Source organism: Primulina huaijiensis, chromosome 5 (assembly GCF_012295235.1).
Source record: "Primulina huaijiensis isolate GDHJ02 chromosome 5, ASM1229523v2, whole genome shotgun sequence".
Lineage (NCBI taxonomy): Eukaryota > Viridiplantae > Streptophyta > Magnoliopsida > Lamiales > Gesneriaceae > Primulina > Primulina huaijiensis.
Genome location: NC_133310.1, coordinates 1,937,495 through 1,959,341, shown reverse-complemented (window position 1 = coordinate 1,959,341; position 21,847 = coordinate 1,937,495). Strand labels below are relative to the sequence as shown.

Sequence of the window (21,847 nt, the reverse complement as noted above, 5' to 3'; positions counted from 1 at the left end):
AAAAACCTTATAGGCTTTTATACTTGTCGTATCCCTTACCGGGAGTGTGGGATGTCGTCTTAACATCCTCCCAGGATTTATAACAAGTTTTTGAAAAAATTATTTTTATTATTTCTAACAATAACATTATATTATATATTACATATATAAACAATAAATAAATAACAGTAAAATAAATATTATTACTTTTGTTACCTTTTTCTTCTGTTCGGAGCTTGGAAAAATATGGAGGACTTTTAGAGCTTCGTGCTGATAACGTGTTGTGAAAAAGTAAAAATTTACGGTAAAAAAGTAAAAATCTCAAACTCTCAAAATTATCACACTACACACTTTATAATATTTTTCTCTCAACTCAATTGTGTTTTTCTTCACAAATGAGAGATCTATTTATAGAAAATTTTTACAAATAATCCAAAAATAAAATACATCATTACCTACATCATCACACACTAATTTTCAATATTCAACACCTAATTTTACCTAATTTTCAACATTCAACATTCACATTTTCAACACAAATATTTAACACATTTTTAAATAATTTTTCAACAATATATATATATATATTTCTTACATATTCAAACAAACTATTTTTACTAACTTAATCTATTCGTACTTTTATATATATATAAATATATATATAATCTAAACATCACCAATAAATACTCATTATTTATTGATTCTAAAACCACATAAAACACAAAATCATCTCTTTACCATCACATGTGTAGAAGTTAAATACAAGATTTAGTGTGAGATTTTCTTAAGAAGTACTGTATATCATTGGAATGAATGTCATAAGTGAAGAAAAAACGAATGCTAAACTCAAAGTGTTTTTTAGTGAAATACTTTGTATTCTAAATTTATTTGTTATCAATAAAGAAGACTCAGAGTTCTAATTATTGGATCAGTCAGCACATTGTCAAAAAATATAAAGTAACAAAGAGTTGCTAGATATAACAAAGAGTTGCCAGATATAAGGTAACTCCTCATTTTCAAAAATACTTCTTACAATGACATTCAAAATAATTTATACTGTAATGAACTTGTAGAATAAGGTGAAGATTTGGTTTGCACACTTAAAATAATCAAATTAAATAATGACTTCTTACTTTTTTTAAAAAAAAAGGAAAAAAAAACCTGAACAACTCATAATTAGTCGGGCCTGATAATATATCACCCACTCAAGTGAAATTATTGGAATATCTTGAAAACAATGCATTTTACTCTATAATTGCTTTCCACATCCGAATAATACTTGGCCCAATTATTCCTAAATGATTCTCCAATCAAGTTTCTAGAAAATATTTGACATAGTTTTTACTTTAAATGCATATTAGGACAAGCTGGAACAAGTTCCCCACATATTAGAACATCATTAGTCTCGTCATATTCGACGACTAAACACACTAGTTATTTATTTGTGTATCACATTCAATGGTGGAGCAATTTGTACATTAAATTCAATCAACCCCACTCAATGCTACTTTACCCTTTTATAATTAAAAATGTAAAAAAAATATAATGTAAAACAATGGGCAAAAAAAATCAAAATTAACCCATCAAATAAGAAATTTCGATACTATCCGGCTAACATCCACTGCTCATGTTGCAAACACATGGTCCATCAGATACAATATGTATATAATATAGATACTTGACACATAGGTGGATAACACCCGCATGCTAGCATCGAATTTATCCTCAAAATAATGACACGCTCAACAAAGATCTCAACATATTAATAACAAAGATGAAATTATTATTGTAAGGTTTTGGTACCTATTTTGTCTAACGGTTAACGAGGAGTAAGATCGTATGTGACATTAAATTTATGTTTTATCAGAATTAAGTGTTATGTGAAATAAGTGTTATGCGAAATGTTACAACAATATTTCAGACAACATGCAGCGGAATATAAAAGTTTTTAACACAAATTAACTTTAAGAAAATAGATAAACCAGACTGAATTTTGCACAAGTATTTAGTGTGATACCCTTGTCCAACATCTTAAAAATAAAAGATTTAAAATGAGTTTATAATGGCTTACAATGGACTTCTATAGCAACTTGAATTAATCATTTTCGTAAAGCGAGGACAAATATGAAGTAGTTGCTATATGGGCCTATTGTGCAGTCACGCAGGCGCGGGCCCAAGCTCGGGGCGTGACATAATGGTATCAGAGCCGGTCATCGGCATGGAACATTGGGAAATAAGTGCTATGCGGGGCAAAGTGCTACTTGCATGGGAGCCACCTCTTGGACCTGCGGGCCAAAGTAATACATGACGGTAGCCACATCTTGAACCTGTAGGAGCCACCTCTCGATTCTCGGCGCTGGTGGATCGAGTGGTCAGGCTGGTATGAGGACGTCGCGTTCTGAAGGATGGATGATTATGATACCCTTGTCCCACATCTTAAAAATTAAATATTTAAAATTAGTTTATAATGACTTACAATTGACTTCNACGAATCTTTATCTGTGAGACGGGTTAACCCTACTGATATTCACAATAAAAAGTAATACTTTTAGCATAAAAAGTAATACTTTTTTCTGGATGACACAAATAAGAGATCCGTATCACAAAATACGATCCATGAGATCGTCTCATTTTTTGCCTTAAAAAAAGTGTCTGCGAACGTCATTGGACAGCTATGCAATTTAAAATTGTAGAGGCACATAAGGTTAGGGAAAGTAGTTTCATCTACCAATATCCATACAAAATTATATTCAACATTTCGTTCAATCAATAATTGTGAAGGTCCGAAGTTTTGAGTCATTGTAATAATTTCTTATTTTCAAAGTTGGATGGATACAATTTGTATTTATAATACAAACAAGGCAAAAAAAGAGAGAATAAATTTTAGTAACGATTTTGAAAGTGACGTGATAGTGATGTAGGCCTTTAGTCTCCGTCACAAAAAACTAAGAAATCCGAAAAAAAAAAATTAATTAATTATAATTTTACCCCAAAATTTTGGTTTTCAAATAAAAAAAATTAGTACATCCAAATAAGTATTTAACGGCGTGATCAAGAATTTTTATAATAACTCACGACTTACTCTGTATGCATCTGTATAAAAACATTTATATTTCAAAGTAATTAATTAATCATGAACAAAGTTTAAAATTTTCAATAAATGGAAAAAAAACATGTATCCAGCCAGACAGCTTTATCCATATATGTACATTATCATACAATTGAATAGATTTTAAGGCTCGAAATTCAGACTAAATCTGATTTGACATTTACTATATGGGATTCTTAAATTGTCCGCAAATAACAATATATATCGATGGCTTTACACAATTAAGTACTGCAAATGAAATGTCCGTTACCCTTTACAGAAGTAATATGTACTCTTTCTTACCAAATTGGCTACATAACAATAAAAAAAATGCTTTTTTTAAAATCAAATTAACTTTGTTATAAAGCAACGCTACAAAGTACAAATATATTAAAAATTTGTGCATTGAATGAGTAAAATATTAGTTAATTAATTCTAAAAAATTCCATTTATCTACTACAAATAAAATTTTTTTAAGATTTAATTGTGTCAATTAATTATATATTGAACGAGAAAAAAAAATAAAATACACAAAAAACGTTGATGATTATTTGGCGAAATTTTCTCATAGAAACATGAGTCTGTATGCTCAAAAAAAAAAAAAGATGGATTAAATTGTTCAAATGTGTTACAGATGGGGTAATAACTTAACGAGAATTTCATAGAACTATTTCATGCAATTATATCATTATAATTAAGCTAATATGAATTTAACAGTACTGTACGTGGCACATAATAGGCTACGGTGTTTTTAAAAACAATAAATATTATTTTTATTTTAAAAATTGTTGAGGTGCAATTATTGTCCTAGCTGGGTTGAGCGATCAAACCATGACGTTTGGGCTGCTATGCGGTTTAAAAGATTTGAGTTGTCTCATTACTAACACTTATAACTTTTATTAAAACGGCAAGCGTTCGGTCCTACAATTGATATCAAAGTCAATGTCATGAGTTCGATTCTCATTGATTGCAATGAGTGTAATATTAAAAGTGTAAAAATCGGTTAAGCGATATATTTTTTGATTAATTTTTTGTCCGATAAAATTATTATGGTTCTGTGTTGGATCATTCACAAGATTGGTTGGAATAAAGTTTCACATTGGAATGCAAGAAAAAAAATATGAAGCCAATAAGGCACAAAATAAAATGTACATATTTTTTTTTCATGATTTATAGTTCGATAATATTTCTTTTCTCACGAAATGTATGAATATTTATAGAAACTTGCATTATGTTTATGTCCATAGATTTTGTACTTTTTTTTTATTTGTTTGAAAATTCAGTGGATTTGATTCACGAACGAATTACCTGAATGCTCACTCCTATATATTACTTTAATTTAAAAGTTCAATGAATTGACGAATATCATCCGGTATTACATTCAAATGTATTGCGCAAAATTTTACTTTAACTTTTTATCCAAATATATTTTTAAAAATAGTTAATAAAAAATTGAAAATACTTAATCTAAACTTTTATTCTCAATCTTAAGAATCTCAAAAACACATCTTACAAACAAATTTATGAAATAATTTTGCAGTAGAACTTTAGGAAAACGCGACCAAATGAACCTTGTTTTTTTATAGTTAGGATACAGCTTGCAATTAGATTTTGAATGTGAGATTTAATGTTTAAATGTATTAAATAATTTTTAAAAGTTTTAAAAAAAAACATAAGCCACTTTACAAATTGGCAATGGTGATGCATGAATGCTGTCGTGGAAATAAAACTGAATTTCATTACTTTCAATTTTGTTTCATGTTTTTCACTTTCTTTGTCAAATTACTAAATTGAACAATTCTTGAATGATACTAAACAAGCTGGAATCCATCCTTTTAATCAAATTCTAATTCTAGAAAAATACCACTCTTCCTATTTACGAATCCAAATTCACTTCCCAGGTTGTTACATAGATTCACTGGCACAAATTATTTTACACAAAACTCGTACGAGACCTTCTAACGGGTCAATTTTGTGATAACGATTTTTAATACGACTCGACCAATCAAAAATATTGCTTTTTATGTCATTGAAAAATATTATTTTTCTTTATAAGTGTTGATCTTATTAATCCATATTACTGATAAAAATTCTTGAAAACATCTCATAAAATACATACTCGCTATTTTATTATTCAGGAGAACATAAACGATCGTCTTTTTTTTTTATTTTTTATAATAATTATTATTATTTTGCTTTGCCAGTGGTTCAACCAACTTAGATTTGGTCATAGATTTTATTTTCCTTGCTAACTCATTCACAAGAAAATAAGTCAATCCTTTTTGTTAGGAAGATGCATAGATATTTTTTTAATAATTTTTTTGATTTCACATAAACTAGTGTTGTAATTTGTACCACCAATCTCTTTCTCGAATAGATATCTTGTGAGACGGTCTCACGAATCTTTATTTGTGAGACAGATCAACCTTATCGATATTCACAATAAAAAGTAATATTCTTATCATAAAAAAGTAATATTTTTTATGGAAGACACAAATAAGAGATCTGTCTCACAAAATACGATCCGTGAGACCGTCTCACACAAGTTTTTGTCATCTCTTTTATTGCTATTTATTTAGGAAAATGTCATATTTGTAAAATTGATTTACATTTATTATCATTTGATGACTATTTATTTACAAAAGCATCAATTTTCAAGATTATTCTCAATCTTATATTTCTACATTAAAGTTTATTTTTTTCTTCTTCTAATTTTACAATTTATTTTTCTTTTTTTTTTTTTTACGAAAGAGACTGTTGCATGACGCTACTATACTAACTGTTTCTTTTGTCTCCAAAAACACACTGATTTTGTTATAGTTTTTCAGTCTTAATCTAATATAAAAAATATTGAGAACTTATTAACAGCGATATTGTTTGTTAGTCTTAATATAAATATAGATATAGAAGTAATAAGATTGATAAGTTGGATAATGTTTGATAAAAAAAAATATATTTCCATAATTTTCTTAAAAAAAATTAAAAATGACCAAATATAGTCCCAAAATTTACTGTTTTACTAACTTGTACAAATATCCTCAGTATTGCGCATCATCTCCGTGGACACCATTTCTTTCCTGTGTGCTATATTATATTATATTAATCCTGGAACTCACAATTCGTGAGATTTCACTGTATTATGTCATTATATTATCAAAATCCCAGTCACACCCCATAGTCCGTGCTCAAATCATCTTTTCACCACTTTAATTTCCGACCATAAACACCATTTTCACCCTTTTTTTGAACTTGAAATAAAAAAAAAAACTTTCAGTTCATTCAGTACAAGTCATTCGTTAACTGAGTTCATTTGTTGTAATAATTCTGTGTTTCTAACCAGAAACAAAATGAGTTGTCGGGGGAGAAATCTAATCCTGCTTCTGTTTTTCACACTTGCCATTTTCCTGATCTGTTTCATACACACTGCGGATTCATATAACAGAGACGCGGCGATTCTGCTCCGCGTGAAGAACAGCCAACTCCACGATCCGTTAAGGAAGCTCGAAGACTGGGTCGGGTCGGCCCGGAATGCGCCGTGCAGTTGGACGGGCATTTCTTGCGACTCGCAGAATCTTAGCGTCGTTTCAATCGAGCTATCTGATGCGAGTGTTTCAGGGAATTTTCCGGCGGATTTTTGCCGGATTTCTACTCTCCGGAATATGGATGTTTCATCCAATAACCTCGGCGGGAGCATTGATTCTGATTCCATTTCACTGTGTTCTCATCTTTTTTCTCTTAATCTGTCGTGGAATTGTTTTGTCGGCGTCTTGCCGGAGTTCCCGGTGAAGTTCCTGAATTTGACGGTCTTGGATTTGTCCTTCAACAATTTTTCAGGTGAAATCCCCGCAAGTTTTGTCAATTTGCCAAGACTCAATTTTTTATCTCTGGGTTCAAATCTGTTGAATGGGTCGATCCCGGATTTCTTGTTCAATTTAACTGGATTAACTCAGTTAGTGTTGTCTGAAAATCCCTTCCTCTCTAGCCCATTGCCGGAAAACATAGGAAGCCTCAGAAATCTACAGATTCTGGTTCTCTCATATTCTAACCTTGTCGGGAAAATCCCGGCCTCTATTGGAAATCTTGTTTCTCTCCAAACCTTGGATTTGTCAGGGAATAATCTCCAAGGAAACATACCAGAAAGTATTTCTGGATTGAAAAGCGTTGAAGTGATTGAATTATTTGAGAATCAATTAACGGGAGAATTGCCTGACACATTTTCCAATCTTACTTCGTTGCGGCAGTTTGACGCCTCGGCTAATAATCTTACCGGAAAAATACCTGAAAGTCTGGCGGGTCTTCAGTTGGAATCTTTACAACTCAGGGACAATTTCTTGGAAGGTGGAATTCCAGAGGTTTTAGCTTTAAACCCAAATCTTATCACACTGAGGCTGTTTAATAACAGCTTGTCAGGATCTTTGCCGGAATTCATGGGTATGAATTCGGATTTGGAAGAAATTGATGTATCTAATAACAAATTGGACGGCCCGTTACCTCGGAATTTGTGTTACAAGAAGAACCTGAATCGTTTGATACTCACTGGTAACAGAATTTCAGGCACAATCCCTGAATCATACGGCGAATGCATTAGTTTAACGTACGTGAGAATTCAAGAAAATGAACTTTCAGGAGCCGTACCAGATGGATTCTGGGGTATTAGTGGACTTGTGATGGTTGAGCTGACAGATAACAAGTTACAAGGTTCTTTCCCACCTTCGATTTCAAATGCAAAAGGGCTAGAACAATTGCTGATCTCAAGCAACAACTTTTCAGGCAAGTTTCCTGTAGAAATTTGCGGTTTGCAAGAGCTTAAGAAAATGGATTGCAGTAAAAATCAGTTTTTTGGTGATCTGCCCTCGTGTATTTATCAACTGAGCAAGTTACAGGAGTTTCACATTCAAGAAAACCAGTTCACCGGCGAAATTCCGAAAGGTGTTGGAGATTGGACAGAGCTAACACAGTTGGATTTATCATACAATCGTTTTTCGGGTAATATTCCTGCACAGATAGGGAGTTTGCCTGTGCTAACGCACTTGGATCTTTCCCACAACTCAATCTCTGGTGAGATTCCTGTAGCGCTGGCGAATATGAAGCTCAACGAGTTCAATGTCTCGTATAATAGGCTTCAAGGGAAAGTCCCACTTGGTTTCGATACCAAGTTTTTTCTCTCAAGTCTAATGGGCAACCCGAATTTGTGTAGTCCGGATCTCAAGCCGTTTCCTCCTTGCTCGAGATCCAAACACGTGGACTTTGTACTAGTGGGAATTCTCTCAGTTCTTGCATTGATACTGGTGGTTTTACTTTGGCTCTTGATCAAGACCAAGAAGTTAATTACCTTTGGTAAAAGGAAGAAATCTTGGAAAATCACATCGTTCCAACGGATTGGGTTCAATGAAGACGAGGTATTCGCGGCCTTAAGAGATGAGAATCTTATTGGGTCTGGTGGGTCAGGACGGGTCTATCGGGTCAAATTGAAAAGTGGGCAGACTGTTGCTGCCAAGAGGCTTTGGGGCACACACTGTATAGCAGAATCCGAGGGGGTATTCCGCTCTGAGGTGGACACGTTAGGCAAAATTCGACATGCAAACATTGTAAGACTGTTGTTTAGTTGCATGGGCGAGGATATTAAAGTGTTGGTGTATGATTATATGAAAAATGGAAGTTTAGGAGACATGTTGAATGACGAGAAGCATGGGACCTATTTGGATTGGCCTAAGAGATTCGCCATTGCATTAGGAGCAGCTCAGGGGCTCGCCTATTTGCACCATGATTGTGCGCCCGCCATTGTTCATAGAGATGTCAAACCGAATAACATATTGTTAGATGAAGAATTTAAGCCTAAAGTAGCTGATTTCGGGTTGGCCAAGATAGTGAAACAAGATGAACAACAGAGTGATCAAGTCATGTCTCGTGTTGCAGGTTCCTATGGATACATTGCACCCGGTTAGCCATATTTTTACTTGCACCAAAATTTCTAACTTAAAATCATCTGCTTACATTTTGTTCCAACTTTTTTGCAGAATATGCCTACACGATGAAAGTTACAGAAAAGAGTGATGTCTACAGCTTTGGAGTCGTTTTATTAGAACTAATAACTGGAAAAAAGCCTAATGACGATTCATTTGGCGAGAACAAGAACATTGTTAGGTGGGTAATGGAGGTGGCGTTTGCATCTTCTGAACGTGGAAGCGAGAAGAACGCTACTGGCACAATGGACAAAACTTGCTTCGATCAACTTTTAGACCCTCGAATGGATTCTTCAACCATCGAATATGAAGAGGTGGAGAAGATTCTGAACGTGGCTTTGTCGTGCACGGCTGAGTTACCGGCCAGTAGACCTTCTATGAGGAGGGTTGTCGAATTGATCAAGGATCATTCGCCTACTCGTACCCAGTGAAGAGCTCGTCGAATTCTTAGGAAAATAAAAGTGTTTTTGTTTTCGTAGTTCTGGTTTCTGGTTAGCTGAGGGTGGCAGAGATAATGGTTTGCTAAGATATGTGTTTTCTTGCGTTTGTATGTGTATTCTGTTAAAAGAGATTTGTGATTTATACAATCAACCGATATAGATTTAAATCAGTATACTATCCTTGCCCGGAGGATGTGAAACTTGAAATCTATATTATTTTTTTCTAAAATTAAAAAAAAAACTATTTAATAAATTTATAATTTCATGTTTGAATAAACTATTCAAAATATAATTATAACAGAACGATGAATCTTTACCTTTTCTGCTTCCATTATATAATTTCATATTTTATATAAGACAAAAACTTGTGTGAGACGGTCTCATGGGTCGTATTTTGTGAGACGAATCTCTTATTTGAGTCACCCATGAAATAATATTACTTTTTATTGTGAATATCAGTAGGGTTGACCCGTCTCACAGATAAAGATTCATGAGACCATCTCACAATAGACCTACTCTTTATATAGGTATACATACTTGCATAAACTTTCATAATTTATAGTCAAATACAATTTTTGATATTAAATTAAAATATTAGAAAATTATAGTAAACTCAACATTTTACATCGAACCATGTTGACGATCCAACCACATCACAACACTGAAGTGCTTTTAGTGATTCATATTATACAAAATCCTTTAGTAAATAAAATAATCACATTGGACCAAACCCATCTTCGGATAATGGGGTTAGAATCACTCGGTCAAATTTGTTGGGCTGACCACAATAGTGGTCCATTATTTAGTAGTATACTAAGATCGGCCCATTTACGACCGGGCCGTCCGTCTAATTTCCACCAGGTGTAACCCTGTAAATAATCGTTGTGACTAGACCTCGCGCAATTTCCACTCAGCTGAATTCAGTCGAAAATCGCTCGTGGAAACAGAATGGCGACCGCAATAGTGAGATCTGGTCTCCGCTCCACCCTCCGCGGCGGCGCACTTGCCCCACGCGTCTCCCCCTTTCCGAAAAGGTCATTTTCCTCGTCTGCCCACCATGATGAAGCTGGTAATTTGAGAATTGTGTATATATTAAAATTCAGTTATTGGAATAAACAGTTTTGGGAAATTTTTTTGGGATCTAATTAAGGTTAATCAATTCGTGCTTATTGGATTTTTCGCTCGTGTATGTGTTAGGTTTCTCGAATAAAATTATATCGGGTATTGCTTATATATGTTCAGATGTGTTGCTACTCGTGAAATTGATTTAAATGCGAGGATACGGTGGAAAATAACGGAGCATTTTCTGTTTGCAATGATTTTATTTTATTGTTTGGGTATTATACAGCTGAGGCTTCCAAGTGGGAGAAGATAACTTACGCAGGAATAGCAACATGTACCATTCTCTCCATCTATAACCTCTCCAAGGGGCATCATCACTTTGAAGAGCCCCCTGTAAGTGCTTTTTCCCTCGATGAAAACGTAGAAATTTTAGGTTCTTTGTATTGAATATTGCACTTACCGGTTTTTAATGCCGTGGAGCTCGTTTCCGTGTGTCTGATGTAATTTTTACTTTGCGGTGCAGCCATACCCATACTTGCACATTCGTAACAAGGAGTTTCCCTGGGGTCAGTTTCCTTCAATGTTACTCCTTTTTTCATTTATTTTGTTGGTTTGGATGTTTCTAATTTTCTATGTTACCTTTTGGAATTCCAACTAGCTGTACGTATTTCATTGACGAGCGAGTAATGTTATGAATATTATTGACGTTAAAAAACTCCGCCCAAAGTTGCATTTTGCAGTGCAGCTAAGTTGTAATTCTGATTCAGAAAAAGACTTTCGATTTTTAGGTCATTTTTGTTGTTAATATTGATATTTATATTGAGTTTCAAGGAGCATCTCTCATGATTCAGTAATTTTAATAAAATTAACTTCATTTCTTTTTCTTGTATCTCATTGCTTCTGGTCTAAACGATTTCTTAGAGTTCTAATCTAATACATTTTTTCAAGCTAGTGGTATTTTGTGGAATGAATTGTTCACTTCTTTCTGATGTTGACTTTTTGTATGTTCGAAGATAAACAATTTGCTATAGGGGTAAAATTTAAAGTTACTATGCAAATTTTTTCTGTGACTTCCCTGACTTGTTCAACTATTCAAAATCTAAACGACAAAAAGCAACTTTCATCAAAATTTCTAGGAAAGTATTAATGTGATTATTATGTCTTTTATGAGGAATTACCAATATTATTCTGATTTTCTTTGGTAAAGCATATAATTGTGAATTCAACTCCCTGCTTTTTTGTTTTTCATGCTTTATATCTTCCCTCGATAGCCTTGTTTTTCATCACTATCTATGTAATTGTGTTGAGTGAGAAAAATAATATCAACAATACAGTTGAAGAAAATAAAGAGGAAAGCGAATTTGTGGAAAATACTATTCGTACCTATTGGAAGCAGATTACCTGTGGTATACGGTGATAGTTTACTCATTGAATAGATTAATAATCTTAAAAGTTAAAAGTTCCATGAAAACCATGCATATGTGTTGCACCATTTTGGACTAAGTTAGCATACTTCCCTTCCAACAGGACTGATGCAATTTTGAGTTTTCTTTTTATTCATGTAAACTAGGAAGCCAGATTATGAGATAATTGAGGTAGAATCTTGTAATCTACTAATTGAAGGATTGAGCAAAGGACATCTTTCGTAAGTACAATCATAACTACTGTATCAAGCTATCTTTAAATGATCATTATGTTGAATCAAACGAATCCTAACCTTGGGCTTGTTGTGTGTCTTCTTCTTCTTCTTATTATTATTAATTTTTAGTGTCGGGCTTCTTTTGTATTTCCTACTCTTGGTTCAAAATTCCCTTATTGTAGATGGAAGTGGTTGACATAATTGTACACGTGTCTGTGTGATTTTTTTACTTCTTTGAGATAGTATCAACACGATCAGTCTGAAAAGCATGTATAGTTTCGTGGATTCTCAAATCGCGGCTACAAATATTCAACCAGGCCTTATTACTGTCCTTTCAACACAATAGAATTTCAGTATGTGGGACGCGCTCACAATGCTTGAATTAGTGCATCCGAATAAAATTTAATGGACATTTATGCTACAAAATAAAGTAGTCCTTTTTTGTGCTTCTGCCCTGAAACTGTCTATCTAAAATACATTTTGTGAATGCAGGTCCAGATGGCCTTTTTGAGGTGAAGGAGCATTGATTGCTCGATGTCGTGTGAACGCAAACTCAGAGGAATAATGAACGGTTTAGTGCATTTCTGTGATGTATTTAAACTTGTGATGTCCAAACTGCACTGGAATATAAAAAATTACGGTGAAAATCCCTGAAACTAAAAGTTCTACTCTTCTGGAATGCAGTGTGGATTGTTCTTTTTCTTGATTTCTTTTGTACTACTTTTCCTTGTCAAGACAGTGAAGTAAAACTCCATTTGAACTTGCAACTTATCATTTCTTGCTTCCAACCATTCACAAAATAAATGTCGAACACAAGATTGATTAATGAGATACTAATCACTTTATCAGAAAAGTTTAATTGCTAATTGCTAAACTATGATTGACCGAATATAAGTAAAGAAATTATCGGAAAAATTTGATTGTTTTGCATTCACATGGAAAGGAATTTAAACAAATAATAGTAATAATAACGTGCTATGGTGGATCCTTAGCAATCGCCGAAGCTCAAAAAACAGAGAATTGAAGAAGAAATCCCACTACAACTCACTACCAAATATCAACCTGGAACTCGTAAGAAAGTCACTAGGCAACCGCATCATGGCTGTTAGCTTCAGTTCCCTCTTCTTGAGGCAGTGCAGAGGCAAATGAATCGACTTGATTATCTATAGCTGATCACTCCTAGTTTTCGAAACTTAAACCAGATGTGTTGTTTTGGTTACCAATTGAAGCAATGGTCGAATTAATTAACCAAGGAAACTTTCTCTGTTTCTGTTATGTTGGATTAATTCTTCTACTTTCTCCACTTGCCCCGTCTTCTTTCTCTACCTCATTAGTCATCAATTGTCCACCGAATTCTACCTCTGATATTTTGCTTGTCTCCTCCATCGGCCTTCATCTTTGATATCTTCTCTACTACCCCTTCCACTGCTCTGTTCTGTACTTTTTTCCTCCTGCACTACTTCATTCTTTTCTGTCCCCTTCACTTGCAGTTGTTGACCATTATTTTCATCCACATGCTTCTCTTCTATCTTCCTTCTCTACACCACTTCGTTTCTTGTCGTCATTCTCCATATCTCCAGTATCAACCTTCTCTTCTCCTTTCATCTCCTCCTGTTTTGTGCCCTCCCTCGCACCGTCCGCAGAATTACTAGTTTCCTTGCCTGCAGTGTCTTCAGTCGTCTTGTCATCATTGAGACATGATTCTGTATCTCCATTTTCGTCCTGGGATGAAGATGTTTCCTTCGCAAGTTCAAGATCTCTTTCCCACCATTGTCTTATCCGAAACTTTAGTGTTTGTTAATTGTACCCATCGGTTAGATAAAATCTCTTGGAATTGTATATATATAAACTTGAACAATATTCCCTCTAACTTTTGGTACTGAGTTAAGTCCACGTTTTAATCTTAACATTGTTCCCTTGATCAGACGTGTTCTTGCCACGGGAGTGCTGCATCTGGTAAAGCAACCAGGTGCAAACTACAATCATCAAACAAAACTGCACAACATGCTTCACCTTAAACCCTTTAGTTCTCTGATTTATATGAGCTGTTGCTTAAACATGATGATTTGCCTTCACGGAAACAGATTGGAGTTCAGTTCCACTCCTAAAAGATCCAATTTCCTACTTTTTCTGTCGACGAAAGAGGTTGAATTTTGCAAGAAAAGGTGGTAGGAAAAGGGCAAGATAAATCAACTAATGCCCATAAACAGAAAAGATCCCAAAGATTCAATCTTGAGAATGCTAAAAAGGACCAATACCTGAAAATATAAAAATCCTCAGTTAATTCGACCATGCAAAAGCTGATTATGCACTTATTGATTATATAAACCGAAAGTAAATTTGGAAAGGGAAGTGTTCTCTAATAAAATCATGTAACAGTATTTGGTGGGTGCGAAGTAAATTTTGCAAAGGTTAAACGAAAACGTAAAAAGGGACAGATTATTGATACAATGCTTCTCAATTCTTCAATCCCTAGATTAGTTAAAAAGTAAACATCAATTTGTGACAAATATTTGTATTTGATCAATCCCTAGAGTTTCAGGGAAGATGATGAAGTCTTTCACGCATACAAAACTCTGATCATTTATCTCCTAATTATCGGAGAAATTATTCAATTTTATCACATATCAATCAAATAAAAAAAATCCACCAATTCAAAATACAAATTTTTTATTTATCTTTTCATGACGTTTTTAAAATGAGAACTTGACTCTTTATATTTATCTTTATGCGATTTCGGTTTTTTTTTTTTCGGTTAAATTTTAAATGTAGTTCACAATTTATGTTTTTTTCTCCTTCAATTTTAGTTTTTTTTTTGTGTTGTGCTAATTTATCTATTGTATTGTTGTATAACCATTCTCGCGAAAAATTGACTAAATTATAAAAAATAAATTGTAAAAATATAGATACATAGACCAAAATTGTTAATATACTAAAAATTATTATTCAAAAATAAAATTATTATTCTTAAAGTTAAAGTACTCGAAGAATCTAAAATATTGCGACGTCTCATTTAATAATTTTCCACTTACAATTCCTATCATATAATGAAAGTGGTGGATTCTTAAAAAAATAAAAAAAAAATTTAATCGAATAATTCTCTTTTCTTTTTTTTTTTTTCACGAAAAAATCTAAAATACTGTACAACTATTAAAGTACAACCCTCAAAGCAGTAGCTACCTTCTGCATTTGCTCGTACCATAATCCCAGAACCCGCACCACCATCACAGCCATGGCATCAAAGCTTGTCGCTGCCGCCATCCGCCGCAGCATCCACAAACCTAATGGTACCCCCTTCGTCCGCCGTAATTTTTCCACCGCAGCCGCAGCTGCCGTCGAGCCATTAGAAGAGGAGTCAACCGGAATATCGATGAAAGGCGTAAAAATCTCCGGGAGACCTCTCTATCTAGATATGCAGGCAACGTCTCCGGTGGATCCTAGAGTTCTCGATGCTATGCTGCCTTATTATCTTTCCCAATTCGGGAACCCTCACTCCCGCACCCATCTTTACGGGTGGGAATCAGAACGGGCTGTCGAGGCGGCCCGAGCCCAAGTTTCGGCCTTAATCAACGCCTCTCCAAAAGAAATTATCTTTACCTCCGGCGCCACCGAGTCGAACAATATCTCGATCAAGGGTGTTCTGCACTTTTACAAAGAGAAGAAGCGGCACGTTATCACCACCCAGACCGAGCACAAATGTGTATTGGATTCCTGCCGGCATTTACAGCATGAGGGGTTTGAGATTACCTATCTTCCGGTGAAGTCCGACGGACTTGTAGATTTGGAAAAGCTCCGGGCTTCCATTCGGCCTGATACCGGCTTGGTTTCTGTGATGATGGTTAATAATGAGATTGGTGTTATTCAGCCGATGGAAGAAATAGGAAAAATATGCAAGGAGTTTAATGTCCCTCTGCATACTGATGCTGCACAAGCATTGGGGAAGATTCCCATTGATGTGGATAGTATGAATATCAGTCTAATGTCTTTGAGTGGTCATAAGATTTACGGGCCTAAGGGCATTGGGGCATTGTACATGAGAAGAAGGCCGAAAATTCGAGTGGAGCCCCAAATGAATGGGGGTGGACAAGAGAGGGGGATAAGGAGTGGGACTGTCCCTACGCCGTTGGTTGTTGGGTTTGGTTCTGCGTGTGAGCTAGCAATGAAGGAAATGGAATATGATGAGAAAAGGATAAGGACGTTGCAGGAGCGGTTGTTGAATGGTATAAGGACGAAGTTAGAAGGGGTCGTTGTGAACGGAAGTGAGGAGAGCCGGTATGTGGGGAATTTGAACTTGTCATTTGCATTTGTGGAAGGGGAGAGCTTGTTAATGGGTCTGAAGGAAGTGGCTGTGTCGAGTGGAAGCGCTTGTACCAGTGCGAGTTTGGAGCCCTCATATGTGTTGAGGGCTTTGGGAGTGGACGAGGATATGGCGCATACCTCTATTAGATATGGGATCGGGAGGTTCACTACCGAGGCAGAAATTGATAAGGCAGTGGAGCTCACAGTAAAGCAGGTGGAGAAGTTGAGGGAAATGAGCCCTCTTTATGAAATGTACAAGGATGGGATTGACATCAAGAGTATCGAATGGTCGCAGCACTAGGTGATCAGAGTATATGGGTATTTTGTACTGATGACTATAATTTGAGAGAAGCCCCTGGTGTTTGGAGTTGCAGGCTAGTGGTACCATCTGCTAGCTTACCACGCGGAGTGCCATTTGTATAACCAGGTTTTATCATATATACTTCGCACAGGCTTCTAAAATCAATACATAGTTGTTCCGTGTTTGAATTTTGGTAGTTGATTGGTACTTATTTGTACTTTGTATAAGTGAGCGGGATATACAATATGTTTTTTGAGGTTATTACTGTGAGTTGTTGTGTTCTTTGTTGCTCAATCAACTAGCCGCTCATTGTCCTATAGTTTTATTTGATTGCTTTTGCTTTTGTAACAACTGAAGATAGCCAATGTCTTTTGACAATTTAATACCAGATGTTCAAGCAAAACCAAATATAACCTGTTTCAATGTTCAATCTCAGTTATATCAGTAGGAATGTTTTATTTATCCTGGTGAATATGAAGGTTTCCTCCAACTACATGTTACATGATTATGCTTTAATTATAGATCAATTATTAATGTCACTTCTTTTATTGAAACTGTTCACTTAGGAAATTTCTCAAAATTTTTCTTTCGAGCTTTCTGCATGAATTCTATGACAAATTAACTCTTATCTTACCTCCTCTCTGATTTAGAACGAATATTTGCCTCGGTAAAAAACTGTTATAAAAATACTTCACTGATGCATCCAAGTCGGCGATTTTCTTTGTGTTTTCATATATTTGATGCTGGCAGATGATGGATCCTGAAACATGAATAGGCACGTATTTTCAGTTCCATGCCCCTCAACGAGTTATCAGTCGCCCTCGGTCATAATTTTGGAGTTGTTTCTCATATCTATGCTAGATGATAGGGATTATGTTCGTATTAAGTTTGTGGAAGGATCTACTTCTCTAGTCCTGAGGCCAGAGCCAAAGACTTTTCTAGACTCTTAAGTTTCTTTTTATTCAAGTCTCGCTGTACACTATTTGCCTATCTTTGAGGGTATGATCTTCTTGACCTGGTAGTCAAATCTATCTATGAACTGTTTTTAGAAACTGCTGTTCTTCCACTTGAAATTGTATTACCAGGTTGAGATTTTTAATTCGGGATTTCTCAATACTCATATTTTACTTTTTCCAATCTCTTTTCGGAGTTAAAGAGCTTGTTCTTATTTGGGAGATTACTGGTTAAAGGTGTGCTTGTGCATTTCTATCTTGTTTATTTCTTTTATAGAAACTAGGCTTCTCTAGTTCCAGCATGTTGCAAAGGTCAACATTTCTGGAGCGAGAGATGGTGAACTACAAGCAATTTCACAGCGATGCAACAGCATCTTCATGTTCAATAGTATATTATGTGTTAGGTACTTAGGTGTTTTATACTGGTGTTTTTTCTGTATATTTTATCATTCTAACAACTTAGAATACCACTGGAGTATACAAAATTTATGTTATTGAACTGGACGAACTAATAATTTACATAATTTTATTGATCAGAATTCAACATATAATCCTTCACAGAACTTGTATTCTGAACTTCTTGTACTGTACATTTTTGGAAACCGCACTTTTGCTCCACGAATTGACCAAAATGAGCAGCCAAGTTCTATGTGTATGCTTTAAATCTCCTATTTTTCTTCGATAATTCTCATTAGTTGCCAGAACCTTTTCCCTAGTAACCTGATATTCAAGGGTTTGAGTGGAGAATAATGATGATTTTCGGTTTATATTGAATCTAAAATTTCTATGTTGTCTTTGTTACGTATTCTTGCATCATTTCATCATGATTTATCTAATTGGGTCGTGAGCTGGTGGATCCAGAATGAATTCTCCATGCTGTTATCCCACTTCCTCTTCTTGAATGTTTACTTGCTTGTACGTACGATCTGTGATTTGGTTAGTTTTGGATATCCTTGTGGTTATTCAAACAAATCTTGATTTCGATATTGATCTTTCTGCTCAGTTTCAACTAACTATCCCTTTTCTCCCCCGTCACGGGCTAACATGTTAGAATTATTTGCTTTTCTTGGACTAATGGATTAGTACGAGGATCATGTAAAACCTTTGAGCTCGCTGAGTTTCTTTTTTCTCACTGGATCTCTATCATGTCTCGTGAACCTGCTAAGAATCAATTTAGAAATGTCCCACGTAACCATGAAATGATGTTGGTATAAAGACAAAAACTTGTGTGAGACGGTCTCACGGGTCGTATTTTGTGAGACGGATCTCTATTTGGGTTATCCATGAAAAAGTATTACTTTTTATACTAAGAGTATTACTTTTTATTGTGAATATGGGTAGGGTTGACCCGTATCACATATTAAGATCCGTAAGACAGTCTCACATAAGATCCACTCTGGTATAAAAGAGTGACTAGTCACTCGGACCACATGTGAATGGAAACAATGGTTCATAGGATTATACATTGATCTGGATTCTGTCCGACCTGCTTCGACCGTTGGATTCATCCAAGATAAAAATCTATTACACGATGGGTCAATCGTGAAAATGATTCTTTGGCTTTATGATTGCTTGATTCCGAGGAATGACTCTCTTTTTTTGATCATCTGATCAAAGAATCGTTGATTTTTTGTGCTAAACTTAAAGAAATGGAGAAATTCGAAAAGGGTTCCCCGAGAAAATAATATCCCTGAAATTTGTAACGTAACAAAGACAAGGGCTTTGGGAATCGGAATCCCTTTTTACCTTTTTAGCCATACTCATTCTGTAATAAAAGCTTCGTCTTTATTTATATATTAGTGGCCATTGCTTTTACCTGTCTTGAAGTCTTGATCAAGACTTTCAAGACATTCTCTTTACTTTGGAATTTAGGATTTAGGATAATTGTAAAGTGAAAAGAAGATTGAATTATTTTGGGACACTTTTTAAAAAATTTGGAATGATTCCACACGTGAGTTGACTGTTGCGTTTCCAAACCCCCCACCACCCCCCCAACATCTTATGTTTCAATTTTTTAAAAATTTAATTTAAAAGATGACGTGTTACTTATGTGTATAAACAATTTTAAAAAAATTATCTCGTGGGAATAACATTTGAAAAATGTAGAAGGATTCTTGCTTGTTTTCTCCAAATTGGTTGTGGTTTAATTTGATTCTGTATGTTTTCATCATAAATTTGTCAGTTGTCCCTACATAAATCTTATATTAAATAAAAAGAAAAGATAAAATTATTTCGATAGAACCACTACTTGTAATAGTACTCTCCTATAATAAGTATGAAATACGTTGGAGAGAACTATTTTTACATGACAAAAACTTGTGTGAGACGCTCTCACGGGTCGTGTTTTGTGAGACAGATATCTTATTTGGGTAATCTATGAAAAATTATTATTTTTTTATGCTAAGAGTATTACTTTTTATTGTGAATATCGGTAGGATTGACCCGTCTCACAGATAAAGATTCGTGAGACCGTCTGACAAGAGAACTATTTTTTTTACATCGAGGTCATTTAGAAAATTATCCCATAAAAATTACCCTCTTAGCAATGAAAATCTCTGAGTTTATTCTTTGTAAATGTATTTTAGTTTCGTCAATGTTTGTAATTAGTTTGTGGAATATATATAGTTTTCTATTTTTTTATAGAAAGAATATAAATATAATATAATAATTATTTTATAAAATGAAAAGCATGGCAAAATAAGGTAAATTTGGAAACCTCTCGATTAATATAGCATGGAAAAATGGGGACAATTTGACAAAATTTGAAAAATAGGGGATGAATTCTGTATGTATGTTAATTTTGTGATGACATAAAATTTTCGAATGTTTGATGTTAGTTCTGTAGAGAAGACCGGAGAGGGAAATTGTGTATGAAATGTCCCATCACCTAATATTCACTTCGATTTCGATATGACAACAACAAATTCAACAAGCTAATCTCTAATCAAAGTTTTTTTTATTTTTATTTTTTTAGGGAAAGTTGGTTAAAAATTCCCAATCAAAATATTTCTTTGGGTTCACTCCCTACCTACAAAATTATGGTACTATGTCATACAAAATGTGGTACACTTCATGTGAAAATGTGGTACACTGCATGTGGAAATGTGGTACTAAAAAAGTACACAGGGACTGAACACAAAAAAAATCGACGACTGGAGACTGAAGGCCAATTTCCCATTTTTTACCTGTTTTCACAGACGGGTCCTTCTTTCAATCAATCTCCCCACCCCATTTAAATAAAATCGTTTCTTCTTGTTCTCATATTTAATGCAAACACCATTATACAATAGTTAATTGAATTTAAATATTAATGACCACTTAGGAAACCAATCTTTCACATTCTTTTTCGTGCTACTCACAGACAATGTCACATTGTTTCAAGAACAATTGTAAAGTGAAAGATTTTAATTATTGAATTTTAAATTTGAAAGTTAGCACAAAAGAATGGGTGAGATGATATTTTTTGAAATGAAACCAACTAGAAAGTCAAATATAAGAGACATGACGAACACGGCACGAAGTCAATATGATATATTACAGTTAAGAAGCTCCAAATTTGATCACGATAAAAAAAAAACTTCACGAGCTAGACATTTCGCATATGCTTCAGAGACACAAATACCGAAAATCGAAGATATGTGTTAACTTCCATAGCCATAGTCATTTCCATAGCAATAGCACCACCCGAATGAAATCCAAAAAAATTGAATACATTGGTATACCTTTGAGCCAAAACTCATAAAGCTCCGCATTTTTCAGAGTTGGTGAGGTAGTCCGTGCAGCATTTAAGATGTAATTCATTCCCCAATGCCCAACTGTCATTCCATAATTTGTTAGGTGTCTCTAAACATTCTTGATAAATTAACTAAAAATTATATAGTTTTAAACTAAAAATGTTAAACTTAGTCATGGATGTAATATTAGACAAAAATTTATCAGTTAGTTGAATGAATATACATACACACAGATATTGTGTGTGTATACATACACACAGATATATATATATACATACACATACACATACACATACACATACACATACACATACACATATACACACACACACACACACACACATATATGTACACACACACACACACACACACACACACACACAGAGACA

General features: G+C 34.4%; 3 protein-coding genes across 3 annotated transcripts; all 3 read left to right on the top strand.

Annotated features, from left to right (window-relative positions):
* The first annotated feature begins 6,193 nt into the window (after positions 1–6,193).
* On the top strand, positions 6,194–9,609 carry LOC140976257 (LRR receptor-like serine/threonine-protein kinase HSL2). The gene is made up of 2 exons (XM_073440265.1): positions 6,194–9,007; positions 9,085–9,609. The coding sequence occupies exons 1-2, from the start codon at positions 6,415–6,417 to the stop codon at positions 9,459–9,461; spliced, it is 2,970 nt and encodes a 989-aa protein (XP_073296366.1). The 5' UTR covers positions 6,194–6,414; the 3' UTR covers positions 9,462–9,609.
* A 730-nt stretch (positions 9,610–10,339) lies between these two features.
* On the top strand, positions 10,340–12,942 carry LOC140976258 (cytochrome c oxidase subunit 6a, mitochondrial). The gene is made up of 4 exons (XM_073440269.1): positions 10,340–10,539; positions 10,819–10,925; positions 11,056–11,098; positions 12,664–12,942. Exons 1-4 carry the CDS (start codon positions 10,419–10,421, stop codon positions 12,696–12,698), a joined length of 306 nt encoding a protein of 101 aa, XP_073296370.1. The 5' UTR covers positions 10,340–10,418; the 3' UTR covers positions 12,699–12,942.
* A 2,390-nt stretch (positions 12,943–15,332) lies between these two features.
* Positions 15,333–17,201, top strand: LOC140976251 (cysteine desulfurase, mitochondrial-like). Its single transcript, XM_073440256.1, has one exon. It carries the CDS (start codon positions 15,404–15,406, stop codon positions 16,769–16,771), a length of 1,368 nt encoding a protein of 455 aa, XP_073296357.1. The 5' UTR covers positions 15,333–15,403; the 3' UTR covers positions 16,772–17,201.
* Positions 17,202–21,847: the final 4,646 nt, after the last annotated feature.